Consider the following 20,454-nt stretch of genomic DNA (forward strand, 5'->3'; position numbering starts at 1 on the left):
GCGGCGGCGGCGAGCGAGCGGCGAGGCGGGGCGCGCCGGGAGCGACGCCGCAATCGTGCCCAGGTGCGCGATCCGCGCAGTTGGAAGAGAAAAGACTTTGTGTAAAATTAAAAGATTGTAAACCTGGCAAAGCCGTCTGGCGTTCAGTCTGTCGGTCCTGAAAGAACCCCACGGCACAAGACGTGTCACAAACGCTAACGTTAATTAGTTGTGCAAATACCTTTTACAACATTAACAGTTACATATACTATGTACAAACCAACAATTAACTTTCACTTTAATCATACTATCATTGTTGTGTTATTAAGCAAAATAAGCAATACTTTTACTTTTGTTGAAATGTTTACACTGTACACTTTTTTGTATTGGATGTTTAGCTTTATTTTTGCACATTTTAGCAAATAAGCAATACTTTTACTTTTGTTGAAATGTTTACACTGTACACTTTTTTGTATTGGATGTTTAGCTTTATTTTTGCACATTTTAGCAAATAAGCAATACTTTTACTTTTGTTGAAATGTTTACACTTGTTACAGAATATTTCCGTTTTGCACTTTTTTGTATTGGATGTTTATCTTTATTTTTGCACATTTTAAAGCAAAATAAGCAATACTTTTACTTTTGAAATGCTTATACTATTGCAGAATATTAAGATTTGCACTGGATGTTTACTTTTATATTTGCACATTAAAAAGCAAATAAGCTACTTTTAATTTTGTTAAATGTTAAAAGTTTTAAATGTTTACATTGTTACAGAATATTTTGTCATGTTGTTGTCAATGTTTTGACTGAGTGGCCATACTTTTTTTTTTGTAAATAAAAGCCATGCCTTTTGAAAAAACTGGCCTACATTTATTTTTTCCTCTTCATTTTAAATAAATAAAAAAATCGGTAAAAGGAAAAATAATCTATAGATTAATCGAAAAAATAATCTATAGATTAACCGATTAATCGAAAAAAATAATCTATAGATTAATCGATAGAAAAATAATCGTTAGCTGCAGCCCTACATAGCACAAAGCAAAAAAAAACTTTGTATGCATTGTTATTTTATTTTAAATTTCAAAAGAGTTTTGTGGCTCCCATTGTTTTCTTTTTTTTGTGAAACAGGTCAAAATGGCTCTTTGAGTGGTAAAGGTTGTCGACCCCTGGCGTAGTGGAACTAAGGAGCCTGCAGTTGAGCAGTGTGTCCACTGGAGGGCGATGAAGTCCACAACGTCTTGATGGTCCTGATGAGTGTGTTGTCGGCAAATAAAGTTTGTTGTTCCTCAGGTGGCTTCACTGGCTCTGCTGGTCCTCAGAGACTTGAGCTCCTGCTGGCTGGTGGACTGGGACGCAGAAGAGGACTCCCCCTCGTCACGCCCGCAGCGCAGGCAGCGGGGCGCGGCGCCGAGGAGGGCCCTCCTGAACATGGAGCTGGAGAAGACGTAGACCACGGGGTCCAGGGCGGAGTTGAGGAAGTTGAGGCCCAGGGACACGATGGTGAGCTGCGTGAAGGTGTAAAAGGCGCCGCAGTCCCACGGGCGGTAGGAGCGGATGACCCACACGCCCACGGTGGTGACGGTGGTGGGCAAGAAGCACACCAGGAAGACCACCACGATGGCCACGCACACCCGCATGGCCCGCCGCAACTTGTGGGCCCTGCCCATCTGGCGCCCCCTCAGGACGCGGGAGATGCGCACGGAGCAGAAGATCAGCACGGCCATGGCGAGCAGGAACTCCAGCACGGTCAGGACGCGGTGCACGGCCACCAGGACCAGGATGCCCCGCGACGCCTCCTTGTAGGACGTGAAGAAGAAGCACTGTGTGGCGTTTCCGCCGCCCTTGATGTGGTTGTAGGCCAGCATGGGCAGGCGGGGACAGACCACCAGCAGCCACACTAGCACCGACAACATCCTGGCCTGGGTCCTGCTCATGCGGGTGAAGCAGGTGTGTGGGTGGACCACCTGGGGACACAAACCAGATCGTCACCTTCAGGAACCAGGACGTCCAAGTAAGTTGGGATTTGATCTTTAAAGTGTATGATTTGATCTTGGATGGATGTTATTAGAAGTGCTAACGCAGAGGGACTACTTTTAGCCACACAGAGAGCTAACTAGCTTATGCTGCTATATTGGCATATATACATACATATAAAGAAGTCTTAATTATGAGCTTCATGAGATATATATATATACACATGTATATATTTAAAAAAAAAAATATATATATATATATATATATATATTTTTTTTTAATATATACATATATATATATATATACACATGTATATATTAAAAAAAAAAAAAAAAAAATATATATATATTTTTTTTTAATATATACATGTGTATATATATATATATGTATATATTAAAAAAAAATATATATATATATATATATTTTTATTTTATTTTTTATTTTTATTTTTTAAATTTTTTTTAATATATACATGTGTATATATATATATCTCATGTAGGGCTGCAGCTAACGATTATTTTTCTATCGATTAATCTATAGATTATTTTTTCGATTAATCGGTTAATCTATAGATTATTTTTCGATTAATCTATAGATTATTTTTCCTTTTACCGATTATTTTTTTTATTTAAAATGAAGAGGAAAAAATAAATGTAGGCCAGTTTTTTCAAAAGGCATGGCTTTTATTTACAAAAAAAAAAGTATGGCCACTCAGTCAACATTGACATCAACATGACAAAATATTCTGTAACAATGTAAACATTTAAAACTTTTAACATTTAACAAAATTAAAAGTAGCTTATTTGCTTTTTAATGTGCAAAAATAAAGATAAACATCCAATACAAAAAAGTGCAAAACGGAAATATTCTGTAACAAGTGTAAACATTTCAACAAAAGTAAAAGTATTGCTTATTTGCTAAAATGTGCAAAAATAAAGCTAAACATCCAATACAAAAAAGTGTACAGTGTAAACATTTCAACAAAAGTAAAAGTATTGCTTATTTTGCTTAATAACACAACAATGATAGTATGATTAAAGTGAAAGTTAATTGTTGGTTTGTACATAGTATATGTAACTGTTAATGTTGTAAAAGGTATTTGCACAACTAATTAACGTTAGCGTTTGTGACACGTCTTGTGCCGTGGGGTTCTTTCAGGACCGACAGACTGAACGCCAGACGGCTTTGCCAGGTTTACAATCTTTTAATTTTACACAAAGTCTTTTCTCTTCCAACTCTTTTCTCTTTCTTTCCTCGCTTTTCAGCTCCTCTTCCTCGCTCGCTCGTCGTCCCCTGTCTCTTGCGGCGTCGCTCCCGGCGCGACCCGCCTCGCCGCTCGCTCGCCGCCGCCGCCTCTCCACAGCGTTAAAGAGGAGCGCGTATTTGTAAACACTGAACAGGCACGCCAAACGCGCCTCTCAGAGCAAACGGTGCTTTAGTTTATGAATTTACAACGCAGATACAAATGACACATTCATGTTTTTGTGTAATAATGACAACGTATACGCACGCGGACGATTGACTTGTTGATGGTGATGGCAAGAACGCTGTCGGGGGTTTTCTTTTCAAATGTTCGTTCATAGCCGTTGTGCTGCTATGATAGGCCATTTCCGCTCGACACAGTGTGCATACAACAACATTATTAGGCCGTTTATTGAAATACTCCCACACTTTTGACGACTTTTGGCGTGCTTTTTTCCCCTCGCTCGCATCGTCTGCTTTGCGCTCCGCCATGACAGTAGTGTGACGTAAATATGCGACGCGCCGACGCACAAAAACGGCGTCGACGTATTTACGTAACCGATGACGTCGACTACGTCGACGCGTCGTTTCAGCCTTAATCTCATGGAGCTGACATGAATCTTTTTGGAATGAAAGCACACATAACGGGGACAAGTGCACACCCCACGGAGGTCGGAAGACGCACACGCCGTAAAGTTAGACGTTATTGTCGGTAGTAATGTCGAAATAATTAGTGTCATTAACACAGGCTTGTACAAGAAATGCATTAATTAGCTTAAAATACATTTCTCTTCAACGTTCTCCTCAACTCGTTTAGGTGCAAGCTGACACTTCTGACAGGATGATTTAGATGTTTGTTTGTTTGTTTTCTCAAAATAAAGCAGTGAGGAACAATTTTATTATATCTGAGCTGTTTTCCACATTTATTAAAGCCAAAAGTATGTCAATAATGTACTAAATACAGTATATCCATTCATATATATCACTTAAATTTGTTTTCACGTTAAAAAAAAATAAAAAAAAATCTTATTTTGAAGGTGTTTATCCACACCAAACAGGACCAGGAAGACGCCAGGAAAGAAGGACAAAAACCAGATTTCACGGCAGGTGCAAGAAAAAGGGGGCGTGGCCACTTTTTGCGGGGGGGGATTTGACCTATCTCCAATACTTATGTAAGAAAAAAAACATGTTTTTCTTTTTTTAAAGCATTCTAACTGGTAAAATATGGCAAGTAGTAATCTATAGCTATCTTTGTTGTCTAGGGATGAACACCGAACCCCGTACTTTTTTGGCACCGACCGTATCCCAGGACCGATCCGCGTTAGATCCTACGATGCCATGTTACGGTACCTGAGTTGCGCCTGACGTTACGTTACACTTTGCGATCACTCCAGCAGCACTGAGAGCAGACACACACTCGCTCTAGGTCAGTGTTTTTCAACCTTTTTTGAGCCAAGGCACATTTTTTGCGTTGAAAAAATGCGGGAGGCACACCACCAGCAGAAATCGTTAAACGGAACTCAGTTGACAGTAAAAAGTCGCAATTGTTGGATATGACTTTAAAGCATAACCAAGCATGCATCAATATAGCTCTTGTCTCAAAGTAGGTGTACTGTCACCACCTGTCACATCACACCCTGACTTATTTGGACTTTTTTGCCGTTTTCCTGTGTGTAGTGTTTTACTTCTTGTCTTGCGCTCCTATTTTGGAGGCTTTTTCCTCTTTTTTTGGTATTTTCCTGTAGCAGTTTCATGTCTTCCTTTGAGCGATATTTCCCGCATCTACTTTGTTTTAGCAATCAAGAATATTTCAGTTGTTTTTATCCTTCTTTGTAGGGACATTGTTGATGGTCATGTCATGTTTGGATGTACATTGTGGACGCCGTCTTTGCTCCACAGTAAGTCTTTGCTGTCGTCCAGCATTCTGTTTTTGTTTACTTTGTAGCCAGTTCAGTTTTAGTTTCGTTCTGCACAGAGGTGGGACTAAGTCATTGTTTTGCAAGTCACAAGTAAGTCTCAAGTCTTTGCCCTCAAGTCCGAGTCAAGTCCCGAGTCAAGACAGGCAAGCCCCGAGTCAAGTCCAAAGTCAAGACTGGAAAGTCTCAAGTCAAGTCCTAAGTCCTGCATTTTGAGTTTCGAGTCCTTTCAAGTCCTTTTAACCACAGACTAATATATTAACACAGATTGTGTATGCTTTTCAAACGCTGTATTTATTTATTAAAACAAGTGCATTTTAAATTGCAGGAAAGAAAATTGTGCTGACATTGCACTTTATAATAGCACTATTAACCAGTCATTTTAAACATTAACTCATTCCTTTACAGAACAAACACATTGAAAAATAAAGTGCAAATGTACTTATTTGTACAAAAGTGTTAACATTGAAAAAACATGACATATACGTGAACATAACAAAAAAGTTGTACTTTTTATATGTCAGGGCCCTATGCTGCATTGCATTTGCAAAAGACCAAATTAGCCAAGAGTCTGTCAGTCATTTGTGCACGATGGGGGCGTAGTATGATGCCACCATGGCTGAAAACTCGCTCCACTGGAGCACTGGAGGCAGGCACTGCCAAGACTCTCATGGCCACTCGGAACAGTGAAGGAAGAGTCTTCATGTTCAATGCCCAGAACAAGGGGGGAGAGAGTTGTTTTGGGTTGGTGCACTACTTGTAAGTGTATCTTGTGTTTTTTATGTTGATTTAATTAAAAAAAGAAAAGAAACATTTTTATTTCTTGTGCGGCCCAATACCAATCGATCCACGGACCAGTACCGGGCCGCGGCCCGGTGGTTGGGGACCACTGAGGTAAACAACCAACATGTATGTCAGAAAGCTAGCTAAAACGGTGCACATATTCATAATATAGTATACATTTTAACTGACCTTTATTTGACTATTTTTGTCTTTTTTTAGGTGGCTAAAATACGCGGTGCTGCTGACCGCCGTCTAACGTTACGTGTGATATATTGACTAACGTAACCCTGCTTAAAAAAATCACTGAACAAAAAGTATGAATAAGGTAGTGAACTGCAACAGATTCCCGTGTTTGCTATAACGTTAGCAGTGAGTTTACAGCCTCACTGATTTAACTACACAGCAAATAAAAGTCACGTTACTTAGCCAATAAACGTTATCTTACATTCAAAACTTACCGTTCTTTGTGCAACTTCAAATGCCGGACGAAGTTGGAAGTTGTTGCCTCTCCATCAGTAATTTTCGAACCGCATGTGTTGCATACTGCAAACCGTTTTGTGTTGACCACCTCGTAATTTTTATACCCAAACAAAATTATTTTAGGTATCATTTTTCGTTCACCGGCGTGTGGTTTGGACATGTCTTCTTCGTTGGTTGTCCTGCAATTTGATTGGATGAATGCTGTGTGATGAAAACAAAGTAGATCTAATTTGATTGGCTGTTGTACTGAGACCACACCAGCTGACACACGCAACGCTGATAGACAAGTACACAATGAAAAATACGGAGCGCTCCCGAATAACTTTTTCATCTTTGGGTTTTGGGGAAAGTAGCAAGTCATGTCAAGTCATGTCAATTCAAAAGGCTCAAGTCCAAGTGAAGTCACAAGTCATTGATGTTAAAGTCTAAGTCGAGTTGCAAGTCTTTTTACATTTTGTCAAGTCGAGTCTAAAGTCATCAAATTCATGACTCGAGTCCAAGTCATGTGACTCGAGTCCACACCTCTGGTTCTGCATAGCCTTCCCTAAGCATCAATGCCTTTTCTTAGAGGCACTCACCTTTTGCTTATTTTTGGTTTAAGCATTAGACACATTTTTACCTGCACTCTGCCTCCCGCTGTTTCCGACATCTACAAAGCAATTAGCTACCGGCTGCCACCTACTGATATGGAAGAGTATTACACGGTTACTCTGCCGAGCTCTAGACAGCACCGACACTCAACAACAACACATCATTTGCAGATTATAATTACGGGTTACAATAATTACTGGTTTGCAAACAATATTTTTAACCCAAATAGGTCAAATTAGATAATCTCCCACGGCACACCAGACTGTATCTCACGGCACAGCAGGGCCGGCCCGTGGCATAGGCCGTATAGGCAAATGCTAAGGGCGCCGTCCATCAGGGGGCGCCACGCCAGTGCCACAAATGTTGGAGAAAAAAAAAAGAAAAAAAGTTGGTAATATTATTTCTAAATACAAAAAATAATCCCACGTTAATTAAAATGCAAAGTAAAGCCTATTTAATAGAAATATTATTTGTTACAACATTACGCCCCCCCTCCCCCTTTTCTTTAGTTTATTTGGAACATGAACACACTTACATCATAATACATCACACAATTTCATATCATTTCATTTTACATCATGCCCGAAAAGGAGTAGGAAGAAGCAAAGCTTATTTAATCCTACCCCTTTCCCACTTCAAAGCGTTTACAAATATATAGAATCATTTACTGACCTTTTTATATAATAAAATAACATCTATGAATTAGTATACAACAGTTTTGTAATATGTAATTAATTAATTAATTCAGTCATTATTAACATACTGAGATGAAGAATATCTTATTTTCAATAAGGTTGAAAGTATTTCTCATAATTCTTCTTCTTTGTACTCTGTAAGCACTATTATTTTGAACAACCTCTTAAACTGGATCATATCAGTACAATTTTTAACTTCTTTACTTAATCCATTCCATAATTTAATTCCACATACTGATATGCTAAAAGTTCTAAGTGTTGTACGTGCATATAAATGTTTGTATTAGATCTTTTAAGCAGGTGTTTTTTGTTTACATTGTTATTGCCTTCTGGTTAGCTAATGTTTGCCCTGCAGGTAATCGTCACTTTTCCACCCCTTTATATATTAGGTATAGTTGTAAGTAAAAAAAAAAAAAAGTCAAAGACAAAGCTATTCGGGTTCTTGTGAGTATATACACTTCACTGCCGATGTGGGGGGGGGCGCCACCTAAAATCTTGCCTAGGGCGCCAGGTTGGTGGTTGAAAAACACTGCTCTAGGTAACGTTGCTATTTGCAAAGCCAACATTGTAACTGACTCAAAAAACACTTCAACCTAAGTAAAGTAAGGCTCCACTTTTCCACAAGTCAGCTTGACGCTAATGTACACCGGGACCGACCGATCTTCGTAAAATGGCGGCTGACCTTGAAGTACCGGTACAACGCCACCACGGTCATGAGGGCGATGCTGGCGGTGCGGTTGGAGAACATGAGGAAGAGGTTGAGGCGGCACACGGCGTCCCCAAACACCCAGTGGCCTTTGAGCAAGGCGTGGATCCTCAGAGGCAGACTGACCAGCGCCAGGAAGTCGGCCACGACCAGGTTGAAGAGGAACAAGTTGTTGGGGTTCCACGACTTGGTCCGGAAGCAGAAGATCCATAGAGCCAGCGTGTTGCCCAGCAGGCCCAGAACCACGTCCACCGTGAGGACCGGCGGCAGAATGACGCCCTCCAGCTGGATGCCCACGGGGGGGCAGCCGCCACCGGGCCCCGGGCTCGTCCGGTTCTGATCCCACGCCATCTACAATATGAAGATGACTGGCTGGCAAACTTGCTGCTTCTTCTTTTTCGCCTTCCTGATGTTGCAACAGGCAAAAAACTTCTTCTTTCAACATGGCAGACTTTTCACCAGGCATCTTTTCAATGTTGAAACATAAGTTTATGACAACAATCTTTTTTGACTTAGTTTACTTTTTAAAAGGCACCAATCAATAACGTAACAAAGTCACACATATTCATTTCATAATATTTGTGCTGATCTGTAGACATCGACCCTTATGGGTTTTTTTTTCAGGGCCGATACCGATTATTAGTAGTCCAGGAGGCCGATAAGCGATATTTAAAAATGATATTAATTTGCAGTAAAAGTTATTTAAAGATGAATTTTAAATGTCAGTAAACATCTGGACAAGACTTTTAAGTTGTTGGTTAATAGTGGATCTAACATAATAGTGAGAGTCCAGTCCATAGTGGATCTAACATAATAGTGAGAGTCCAGTCCATAGTGGATCTAACATAATAGTGAGAGTCCAGTCCATAGTGGATCTAACATAATAGTGAGAGTCCAGTCCATAGTGGATCTAACATAATAGTGAGAGTCCAGTCCATAGTGGATCTAACATAATAGTGAGAGTCCAGTCCATAGTGGATCTAACATAATAGTGAGAGTCCAGTCCATAGTGGATCTAACATAATAGTGAGAGTCCAGTCCATAGTGGATCTAACATAATAGTGAGAGTCCAGTCCATAGTGGATCTAACATAATAGTGAGAGTCCAGTCCATAGTGGATCTAACATAATAGTGAGAGTCCAGTCCATAGTGGATCTAACATAATAGTGAGAGTCCAGTCCATAGTGGATCTAACATAATAGTGAGAGTCCAGTCCATAGTGGATCTAACATAATAGTGAGAGTCCAGTCCATAGTGGATCTAACATAATAGTGAGAGTCCAGTCAATAGTGGATCTAACATAATAGTGAGAGTCCAGTCCATAGTGTATCTAACATACTTAACATCCTTCTGATGTGTAGTCAACATGCCTGGGCGCTGAGTCTGGTGCATGAAGGAGTTTGTTAGTCAGTTAGCGACGTAACTTAAGTTCATTTTTGATGTCTGAAATTAGATAAGTGTTTAGATTTTGGGGCTGATCCGGATCACTTTTCCATTTTTTGTTTTTTTTAAAGATTCTTCACTATTGGAAGATTGTTTTGCCCTCAAACGTCTGATTTGGTGTTTGACCCTCTGACCTCAACCTGAGAACTTCAATACGTCCTCTTTTTCTGAGCCCAGATGTTTGAAATATTGAGGAAGTTTGGTCAGCTCTGCGTTGCAACACTTGCTGCTGCCAAAACTACTACGTTTGTGGTATTTGTTGAAGTATTCCTGTTGCACCCCGCTGCTGGTTTAGTTTAGTCCAGTCTTTATTTAAAGGGACGATGCACATTAAGCTCAAAGACAGATATGTTCTGCACCAGATTATAGCGAAATAGCTCATTTCCATCTGCAGTCCCTGGTTACCTAAATTAAAAATATACAAAAACATGCAATACAATTCTACTATAGCAGGGTTGCTCACACTTTTTCTGCAGGCGAGCTACTTTTCAATTGATCAAGTCGTGGGGCTCTACCTCATTCATATATATCATTTATATTTACTTATTTATGAAATATATGTTTTTGTTAACAAGTTAAAGGTGTTTAATGATAATGCAAGCATGTTTAACACATATAGTTAATATTGTTAAAAAATTAAAGGTGTTTAATGATAATACTAGGGCTGCAGCTAACGATTATTTTTCTATCGATTAATCTATAGATTATTTTTTCGATTAATCGGTTAATCTATAGATTATTTTTTCGATTAATCTATAGATTATTTTTCCTTTTACCGATTTTTTTTTTAAATTTAAAATGAAGAGGAAAAAATAAATGTAGGCCAGTTTTTTCAAAAGGCATGGCTTTTATTTACAAAAAAAAAAGTATGGCCACTCAGTCAACATTGACAACAACATGACAAAATATTCTGTAACAATGTAAACATTTAAAACTTTTAACATTTAACAAAATTAAAAGTAGCTTATTTGCTTTTTAATGTGCAAATATAAAAGTAAACATCCAGTGCAAATCTTAATATTCTGGAATAGTATAAGCATTTCAAAAGTAAAAGTATTGCTTATTTTGCTTTAAAATGTGCAAAAATAAAGATAAACATCCAATACAAAAAAGTGCAAAACGGAAATATTCTGTAACAAGTGTAAACATTTCAACAAAAGTAAAAGTATTGCTTATTTGCTAAAATGTGCAAAAATAAAGCTAAACATCCAATACAAAAAAGTGTACAGTGTAAACATTTCAACAAAAGTAAAAGTATTGCTTATTTTGCTTAATAACACAACAATGATAGTATGATTAAAGTGAAAGTTAATTGTTGGTTTGTACATAGTATATGTAACTGTTAATGTTGTAAAAGGTATTTGCACAACTAATTAACGTTAGCGTTTGTGACACGTCTTGTGCCGTGGGGTTCTTTCAGGACCGACAGACTGAACGCCAGACGGCTTTGCCAGGTTTACAATCTTTTAATTTTACACAAAGTCTTTTCTCTTCCAACTGCGCGGATCGCGCACCTGGGCACGATTGCGGCGTCGCTCCCGGCGCGCCCCGCCTCGCCGCTCGCTCGCCGCCGCCGCCTCTCCACAGCGTTAAAGAGGAGCGCGTCTTTGTAAACACTGAACAGGCACGCCAAACGCGCCTCTCAGAGCGAAACGGTGCTTTAGTTTATGAATTTACAATGCAGATACAAATGACACATTCATGTTTTTGTGTAATAATGACAACGTATACGCACGCGGACGATTGACTTGTTGATGGTGATGGCAAGAACGCTGTCGGGGGTTTTCTTTTCAAATGTTCGTTCATAGCCGTTGTGCTGCTATGATAGGCCATTTCCGCTCGACACAGTGTGCATACAACAACATTATTAGGCCGTTTATTGAAATACTCCCACACTTTTGACGACTTTTGGCGTGCCTTTTTCCCCTCGCTCGCATCGTCTGCTTTGCGCTCCGCCATGACAGTAAAGTAGAGTGACGTAAATATGCGACGCGCCGACGCACAAAAACGGCGTCGACGTATTTACGTAACCGATGACGTCGACTACGTCGACGCGTCGTTTCAGCCTTAGATAATACAAGTATGTTTAATAAATATAGTTAATACTGTTAACAAGTTAAAGGTGTTTAATGATAATACAAGCATGTTTAACACATAGTTAATATTGTTAAAAAATTAAAGGTGTTTAATGATAATACAAGAATGTTTAATACATATAGTTAATATTGTTAACAACTTAAAGGTGTTTAAAGATAATACAAGCATGTTTAACACATATAGTTAATATTGTTAACAAGTTAAAGGTGTTTAAAGATAATACAAGCATGTTTAACACATAGATTCCTTTCTTTCATGAAGACAAGAATATAAGTTGGTGTATTACCTGATTCTGATGACTTGCATTGATTGGAATCAGACAGTAGTGCTGATAATGTCCACATTTTCGAATGGAGGAGAAAAAAAGTCCTCCTTTCTGTCCAATACCACATGAAAGTGGTTGGTTTTTGGCATCTTATTTGTCCAGCTCCCGTACTCCTTTGTATACATTTTACAAGAAATACATTGTCGGCAAACTCCGTAGCTTGCTAGCTTGTGCACGCCAGCTTTCTGAGACTCTTATTTTGGTAGCGCAGGCAGGATGAAGCAGAGCTTTTATTGTGCAACTGTGCAGTCGGTCTTTAGAGTTTTGACGACCGGTACGGCGCCAGAGTCTGTTGAAATAAAGTGTTTCTCGCCTTCCAGTCGGTAATTTTAATGAGCTGGCAGCAGCCAGCGTCATCTCAGAAGACCCTCGGGTGCCGTGAATGTCAATCAAATGACGAAAGTGACGTCATAGTGAAGATTTATGATCGTTCATTTTTAGGACCTCCTCTCTGAGCTGCCACCTTAACGTGGTAGAGGAGTTTGCGTGTCCCAATGATCCTAGGAGCTATGTTGTCCGGGGGCTTCTATGCCCCCTGGTAGGGTCTCCCAAGGCAAACTGGTCCTAGGTGAGGGATCAGACAAAGAGCAGCTCGAAGACCTCTATGAAGAACACGAACAAGGAACCCAGATTTCCCTCGCCCGGACGCGGGTCACCGGGGCCCTCCTCTGGAGCCAGGCCCGGAGGTGTGGCACGATGGCGAGCGCCTGGTGGCCGGGCCTGTCCCCATGGGGCCCGGCCGGGCACAGCCCGAAGAGGCAACGTGGGTCCCCCCTCCAAATGGGCTCACCACCCATAGCAGGGGTCATAGAGGTCGGGTGCGATGTGAGCTGGGCGGAAGCCGAAGGCAGGGCACTTGGCGGTCCGATCCTCGGCTACAGAAGCTAGCTCTTGGGACGTGGAACGTCACCTCGCTGGGGGGGAAGGAGCCTGAGCTAGTGCGTGAGGTGGAGAAGTTCCGGCTAGATATAGTCGGACTCACTTCGACGCACAGCAAGGGCTCTGGAACCAGTTCTCTTGACAGGGGCTGGACTCTCTTCCACTCTGGCGTTGCCAGCAATGAGAGGCGACGGGCTGGGGTGGCAATTCTTGTTTCCCCTCGGCTCAAAGCCTGCACGTTGGAGTTCAACCCGGTGGACGAGAGGGTAGCCTCCCTCCGCCTTCGGGTGGGGGGACGGGTCCTGACTGTTGTTTGCGCTTACGCGCCCAACGGCAGTTCAGATTACCCACCCTTTTTGGATTCACTCGAGGGAGTACTGGAGAGTGCTCCCCCGGGTGATTCCCTCGTTCTACTGGGGGACTTCAACGCTCATGTTGGCAACGACAGTGAAACCTGGAGAGGCGTGATTGGGAAGAATGGCCGCCCGGATCTGAACCCGAGTGGTGTTTTGTTATTGGACTTTTGTGCTCGTCACGGATTGTCAATGACAAACACCATGTTCAAACATAAGGGTGTCCATATGTGCACTTGGCACCAGGACACCCTAGGCCGCAGTTCCATGATCGACTTTGTAGTTGTGTCATCGGATTTGCGGCCTCATGTTTTGGACACTCGGGTGAAGAGAGGGGCGGAGCTTTCTACCGATCACCACCTGGTGGTGAGTTGGCTGCGATGGTGGGGGAGGATGCCGGACAGACCTGGCAGGCCCAAACGCATTGTGAGGGTTTGCTGGGAACGTCTAGCAGAGTCTCCTGTCAGAGAGAGTTTCAATTCCCACCTCCGGAAGAACTTTGAACATGTCACGAGGGAGGCGCTGGACATTGAGTCCGAGTGGACGATGTTCCGTACCTCTGTTGTCGGGGCGGCCGATTGGAGCTGTGGCCGCAGGGTAGTTGGTGCCTGTCGTGGCGGTAATCCTAGAACCCGTTGGTGGACACCGGCGGTGAGGGATGCCGTCAAGCTGAAGAAGGAGTCCTATCGGGTTCTTTTGGCTCATGGGACTCCTGACGCAGCAGACAGGTACCGACAGGCCAAGCGGTGTGCGGCTTCAGCGGTCGCGGAGGCAAAAACTCGGACATGGGAGGAGTTCGGTGAGGCCATGGAAAAAGACTTCCGGACGGCTTCGAAGCAATTCTGGACCACCATCCGCCGCCTCAGGAAGGGGAAGCAGTGCAGTGTCAACACCGTGTATGGTGGGGATGGTGCTCTGTTGACCTCGACTGCGGATGTTGTGGATCGGTGGAGAGAATACTTCGAAGACCTCCTCAATCCTACCAGCACGTCTTCCTATGAGGAAGCAGGGCCTGGGGAATCTGTGGTGGGCTCTCCTATTTCTGGGGCTGAGGTTGCCGAGGTAGTTAAAAAGCTCCTCGGTGGCAAGGCCCCGGGGGTGGATGAGATCCGCCCGGAGTTCCTTAAGGCTCTGGATGTTGTGGGGCTGTCTTGGTTGACAAGACTCTGCAACATCGCGTGGACATCGGGGGCGGTACCTCTGGATTGGCAGACCGGGGTGGTGGTTCCTCTCTTTAAGAAGGGGAACCGGAGGGTGTGTTCCAACTATCGTGGGATCACACTCCTCAGCCTTCCCGGTAAGGTCTATTCAGGTGTACTGGAGAGGAGGCTACGCCGGATAGTCGAACCTCGGATTCAGGAGGAACAGTGTGGTTTTCGTCCTGGTCGTGGAACTGTGGACCAGCTCTATACTCTCGGCAGGGTCCTTGAGGGTGCATGGGAGTTTGCCCAACCAGTCTACATGTGCTTTGTGGACTTGGAGAAGGCATTCGACCGTGTACCCCGGGAAGTCCTGTGGGGAGTGCTCAGAGAGTATGGGGTAACGGACTGTCTTATTGTGGCGGTTCGCTCCCTGTATAATCGGTGTCAGAGCTTGGTCCGCATTGCCGGCAGTAAGTCGGACACGTTTCCAGTGAGGGTTGGACTCCGCCAGGGCTGCCCTTTGTCACCCATTCTGTTCATAACCTTTATGGACAGAATTTCTAGGCGCAGTCAGGGCGTTGAGGGTATCTGGTTTGGTGGCTGCAGGATTAGGTCTCTGCTTTTTGCAGATGATGTGGTCCTGATGGCTTCATCTGGCCAAGATCTTCAGCTCTCACTGGATCGGTTCGCAGCCGAGTGTGAAGCGACTGGGATGAGAATCAGCACCTCCAAATCCGAGTCCATGGTTCTCGCCCGGAAAAGGGTGGAGTGCCATCTCCGGGTTGGGGAGGAGATCTTGCCCCAAGTGGAGGAGTTCAAGTACCTCGGAGTCTTGTTCACGAGTGAGGGAAGAGTGGATCGTGAGATCGACAGGCGGATCGGTGCGGCATCTTCAGTAATGCGGACGCTGTATCGATCCGTTGTGGTGAAGAAGGAGCTGAGCCAGAAGGCAAAGCTCTCGATTTACCGGTCGATCTACGTTCCCATCCTCACCTATGGTCATGAGCTTTGGGTCATGACCGAAAGGACAAGATCACGGGTACAAGCGGCCGAAATGAGTTTCCTCCGCCGGGTGGCGGGGCTCTCCCTTAGAGATAGGGTGAGAAGCTCTGCCATCCGGGGGGAGCTCAAAGTAAAGCCGCTGCTCCTCCATATCGAGAGGAGCCAGATGAGGTGGTTCGGGCATCTGGTCAGGATGCCACCCGAACGCCTCCCTCGGGAGGTGTTTCGGGCACGTCCGACCGGTAGGAGGCCACGGGGAAGACCCAGGACACGTTGGGAAGACTATGTCTCCCGGCTGGCCTGGGAACGCCTCGGGATCCACCGGGAGGAGCTGGACGAAGTGGCTGGGGAGAGGGAAGTCTGGGCTTCCCTGCTTAGGCTGCTGCCCCCGCGACCCGACCTCGGATAAGCGGAAGAAGATGGATGGATGGATGGATGGCATTTTTAGGACTATTTTTTTTTTATGCCTGGCTGGTGATGGACTGACACACCCTCCGAGATCGACCGGTAGCTCGCGATCGACGTAATGAGCACCCCTGTACTATAGCATGTAATCAAATGGAGAAAAGTCCTAAAATGCCCTTTCATTGACACATACAGTGGGGCAAAAAAGTATTTAGTCAGCCACCGATTGTGCAAGTTCTCCCACTTAAAATTATGACAGAGGTCTGTAATTTTCATCATAGGTACACTTCAACTGTGAGAGACAGAATGTGAAAAAAATCCAGGAATTCACATTGTAGGATTTTTAAAGAATTTATTTGTAAATTATGGTGGAAAATAAGTATTTGGTCACTTCAAACAAGGAAGATCTCTGGCTCTCACAGACCTGTAACTTCTTCTTTAAGTAGCTCTTCTGTCCTCCACTCGTTACCTGTATTAATGGCACCTGTTTGAACTCGCTATCTGTATAAAAGACACCTGTCCACAGCCTCAAACAGTCAGACTCCAAACTCCACTATGGCCAAGACCAAAGAGCTGCCGAAGGACACCAGGAAAATAATTGTAGACCTGCACCAGACTGTGAAGAGTGAATCTACAATAGGCAAGCAGCTTGGTGTAAAAAAATCAACTGTGGGAGCAATTATCAGAAAATGGAAGACATACAAGACCACTGATAATCTCCCTCGATCTGGGGCTCCACGCAAGATCTTATCCCGTGGGGTCAAAATGATCATGAGAACGGTGAGCAAAAATCCCAGAACCACACGGGGGGACCTGGTGAATGACCTGCAGAGAGCTGGGACCAAAGTAACAAAGGTTACCATCAGTAACACACTACGCCGACGGGGAATCAAATCGTGTCCCCCTGCTTAAGCCAGTGCATGTCCAGGCCCGTCTGAAGTTTGCCAGAGAGCACATGGATGATACAGCAGAGGATTGGGAGAATGTCATGTGGTCAGATGAAACCAAAATAGAACTTTTTGGTATAAACTCAACTCGTCGTGTTTGGAGGAAGAAGAATACTGAGTTGCATCCCAAGAACACCATACCTACTGTGAAGCATGGGGGTGGAAACATCATGCTTTGGGGCTGTTTTTCTGCTAAGGGGACAGGCTGACTGATCCGTGTTAAGGAAAGAATGAATGGGGCCATGTATCGTGAGATTTTGAGCCAAAACCTCCTTCCATCAGTGAGAGCTTTGAAGATGAAACGTGGCTGGGTCTTCCAGCATGACAATGATCCCAAACACACCGCCCGGGCAACGAAGGAGTGGTTCTGTAAGAAGCATTTGAAAGTCCTGGAGTGGCCTGGACAGTCTCCAGACCTCAACCCCATAGAAAATCTGTGGAGGGAGTTGAAAGTCCGTGTTGCTCGGCGACAGCCCCAAAACATCACTGCTCTCGAGAAGATCTGCATGGAGGAACGGGCCAAAATACCAACTACTGTGTGTGCAAACCTGGTAAAGACCTATAGTAATCGTTTGACCTCTGTTATTGCCAACAAAGGTTATATTACAAAGTATTGAGTTGAATTTTTGTTATTGACCAAATACTTATTTTCCACCTTAATTTACAAATAAATTCTTTAAAAATCCTACAATGTGAATTCTTGGATTTTTTTTTTCCACATTCTGTCTCTCACAGTTGAAGTGTACCTATGATGAAAATTACAGACCTCTGTCATCATTTTAAGTGGGAGAACTTGCACAATTGGTGGCTGACTAAATACTTTTTTGCCCCACTGTACATTAAAAGTACACCTCTCCTTTACATCATAACTACACAATACTTGTTCTCCTTCACATTTGTAAGAACAACCATGATTTTAACAGGCACAGTTTACTTCAAAATGCTCTCATGCATGAATATAATAGACATGAAGTTGACATGTCAAACGCAGTGCCCACCTCAGTGACCGCGTGAGCAGCTTTTTAAGTTCAACTGTGAATGAAGAGTAATCTGTTTGACTTTTCAAGGTTGTTGTGAGGACGTTCCATTCCTTTACGGCTTTATATGAAAAGGCCGATTGTGCAAAAGAGGTTTTACATCTGGGTCCGCTACACTGCCCCCTGGTGGAGACTCCTGTGTTTCTAGTTGTCACCAGAGGTGGGTAGTAACGCGCTACATTTACTCCGTTACATCTACTTGAGTAACTTTTGGGATAAATTGTACTTCTAAGAGTAGTTTTAATGCAACATACTTTTACTTTTACTTAAGTATATTTATAGAGAAGGAACGCTACTTTTACTCCGCTACTTTTATCTACATTCAGCTCGCTACTCGCTACTAATTTTTATCGATCTGTTAATGCACGCTTTGTTTGTTTTGGTCTGTCAGACAGACCTTCAAAGTGCCTGCCTTACTGGTGACGTTTCACTTCGTTCCACCAATCAGATGCAGTCACTGGTGACGCTGGACCAATCAAACAGAGCCAGGTGGTCACATGACCTGACTTAAACAAGTTGAAAAAATTATTGGGGTGTTACCATTTAGTGGTCAATTGTACGGAATATGTACTGTACTGTGCAATCTACTAATAAAAGTTCCAATCAATCAATCAAAAGTGTGAAGGAAAAAATATACTTTTTTATTTCAACCGTACATCCCGTCAAAAGCCTAAAGACTGACCGCACATGAGGACGTTCCTGTCTTCACAATAAAAGTGCCGCTCCATCGCGCCTGCGCTTTCAAAACAAGAGTCTCCGAAAGCCAGCGCAAACAAGCTAGCAAGCTACGGAGTTTGACGCCAATATATTTCTTGTAAAGTGTATAAAAACGAATATGGAAGCTGGACAAATAAGATGCCAAAAACCCACCACTTTCATGTGGTATTAGACAGAAAGGAGGAACTTTTCTTCTCCTCCATTTGAAAACGTGGACGTTATCATCACTACTGTCTGATTACAATCAATGCAAGTCATCAGAATCAGGTAATACACCAACTTATATTCTAGTCTTCATGAAAGAAAGGAATCTATATGTGTTAAACATGCATGTATATTCATTAAAACACCTTTAACATGTAAACAAAAACAGCAAAATGAATACATATAAATGATATACTGTATATATCAATGTATATGTATGTATATATATATATATATATATATATATACATATATACATATATATATACATATATATATATATATATATATATATATATATATATATATATATATATATGTGTGGGGGGAAAAAATCACAAGACTATTTCATCTCTACAGGCCTGTTTCATGAGGGGGGGTACCCTCAATCATCAGGAGATTTTAATGGAAGCATTCACATACCATGGTTTATATAGGGCACAGAGTGGGTGGGTACAGGCTGGCGTAGGGGCGTGGTGATTGGCTCATGTGTTGCCTAGGAGGTGTTTCCGTCTATGGCGGCATGCTGTTACAATTTCGCTGCGCTTGTTGAGGGATGACAGGTCTGGACAGTAAATAATAAACAGTTTCTCTTTCAAGCATAGGTTGCATCTTTTATTACCACTATTGTAAGGTGTGCTGGATGCAAGAATTTGCCATGTTATTGAATATTCAACATTATTGTCTTTGAGGTCCCAAATGTGTTTGCTGAGTTCTGTGGTATTTCGCAGGTTTTGGTTCCTGAAAGAAGCCTTGTGATTGTTCCATCTGGTTTTGAATTCTCCCTCGGTTAATCCTACATATGTGTCGGATGTGTTAATGTCCTTGCGTATTACCTTAGATATATATATATATATATATATATATATATATATATATATATATATATATATATACATATATATCTATATATATATATGATATGAGTGTGTATGTTACTCATCAGTTACTCAGTACTTGAGTAGTTTTTTCACAACATACTTTTTACTTTTACTCAAGTAAATATTTGGGTGACTACTCCTTACTTTTACTTTGAGTAATAAATCTCTAAAGTAACAGTACTCTTACTTGAGTACAATTTCTGGCTACTCTACCCACCTCTGGTTGTCACAGCTGGACAAAGTGCTTAAGTGGCGCAGGTGCAGTGTTATTTAGGATTCCATGCGCCGTTCGTATCGATGCTGATCTTTTGACTGTTTGCAAAATGGAACAGTCAATATTTTTGAAGGACTAAACAGTGATGGCAGTGTTGTGGTTTTGGGTCAAGGATTTTGAGCGATTGTTTGTGCAAGCTTTCCAATGGCCTCAGTGTCATTTTGTTGCCTGGTGTCAGGTTCAAACACTGATGACATCTATTAAACAGACAAGAAGCAAGGAGTTAAATTTTGCTCATTGAGGAGAGACGTTTTGGGCTTTACTCTTAGTTACAGTTCCAACCTACGCTCTAAGGTCCAGTTCCCACATGCTCCTCTATTTATTTGGGAGGTACCTGGTTACATCACTGAGGCTGCTTCTGAAGGAAGGGGGGTAATTT

At 42.5% G+C, this 20,454-nt stretch overlaps 1 protein-coding gene across 2 annotated transcripts; it reads right to left on the reverse strand.

Annotated features, from left to right (window-relative positions):
* Positions 1 to 1,009: 1,009 nt before the first annotated feature.
* On the reverse strand, positions 1,010 to 8,726 carry hcar1-3 (hydroxycarboxylic acid receptor 1-3). 2 transcript variants are annotated; one of them, XM_072912053.1, is made up of 2 exons: positions 8,496 to 8,726; positions 1,010 to 1,946 (listed from the first exon to the last, which is right to left on the reverse strand). In XM_072912053.1, exons 1-2 carry the CDS (start codon positions 8,718 to 8,720, stop codon positions 1,269 to 1,271), a joined length of 903 nt encoding a protein of 300 aa, XP_072768154.1. In that variant the 5' UTR covers positions 8,721 to 8,726; the 3' UTR covers positions 1,010 to 1,268. The 2 variants fall into 2 exon arrangements, with proteins under 2 accessions (XP_072768154.1, XP_061782667.1); XM_061926683.2 differs by having other exon boundaries at positions 8,346 to 8,726.
* Between the last annotated feature and the right edge of the window lie 11,728 nt (positions 8,727 to 20,454).

Source organism: Nerophis lumbriciformis, linkage group LG32 (assembly GCF_033978685.3).
Source record: "Nerophis lumbriciformis linkage group LG32, RoL_Nlum_v2.1, whole genome shotgun sequence".
Lineage (NCBI taxonomy): Eukaryota > Metazoa > Chordata > Actinopteri > Syngnathiformes > Syngnathidae > Nerophis > Nerophis lumbriciformis.

What these genes read in the sequence shown, in the direction of transcription:
- hcar1-3 (XM_061926683.2), bottom strand. Translation starts at nt 8,720, where the DNA reads ATGGCGTGGGATCAGAACCGGACGAGCCCGGGGCCCGGTGGCGGCTGC. An exon ending in CGTTGTACCGGTACTTCAAG is followed by an intron (nt 1,947 to 8,345) that starts GTCAGCCGCCAT and finishes TTGTGTCCCCAG; the next exon opens with GTGGTCCACCCACACACCTG.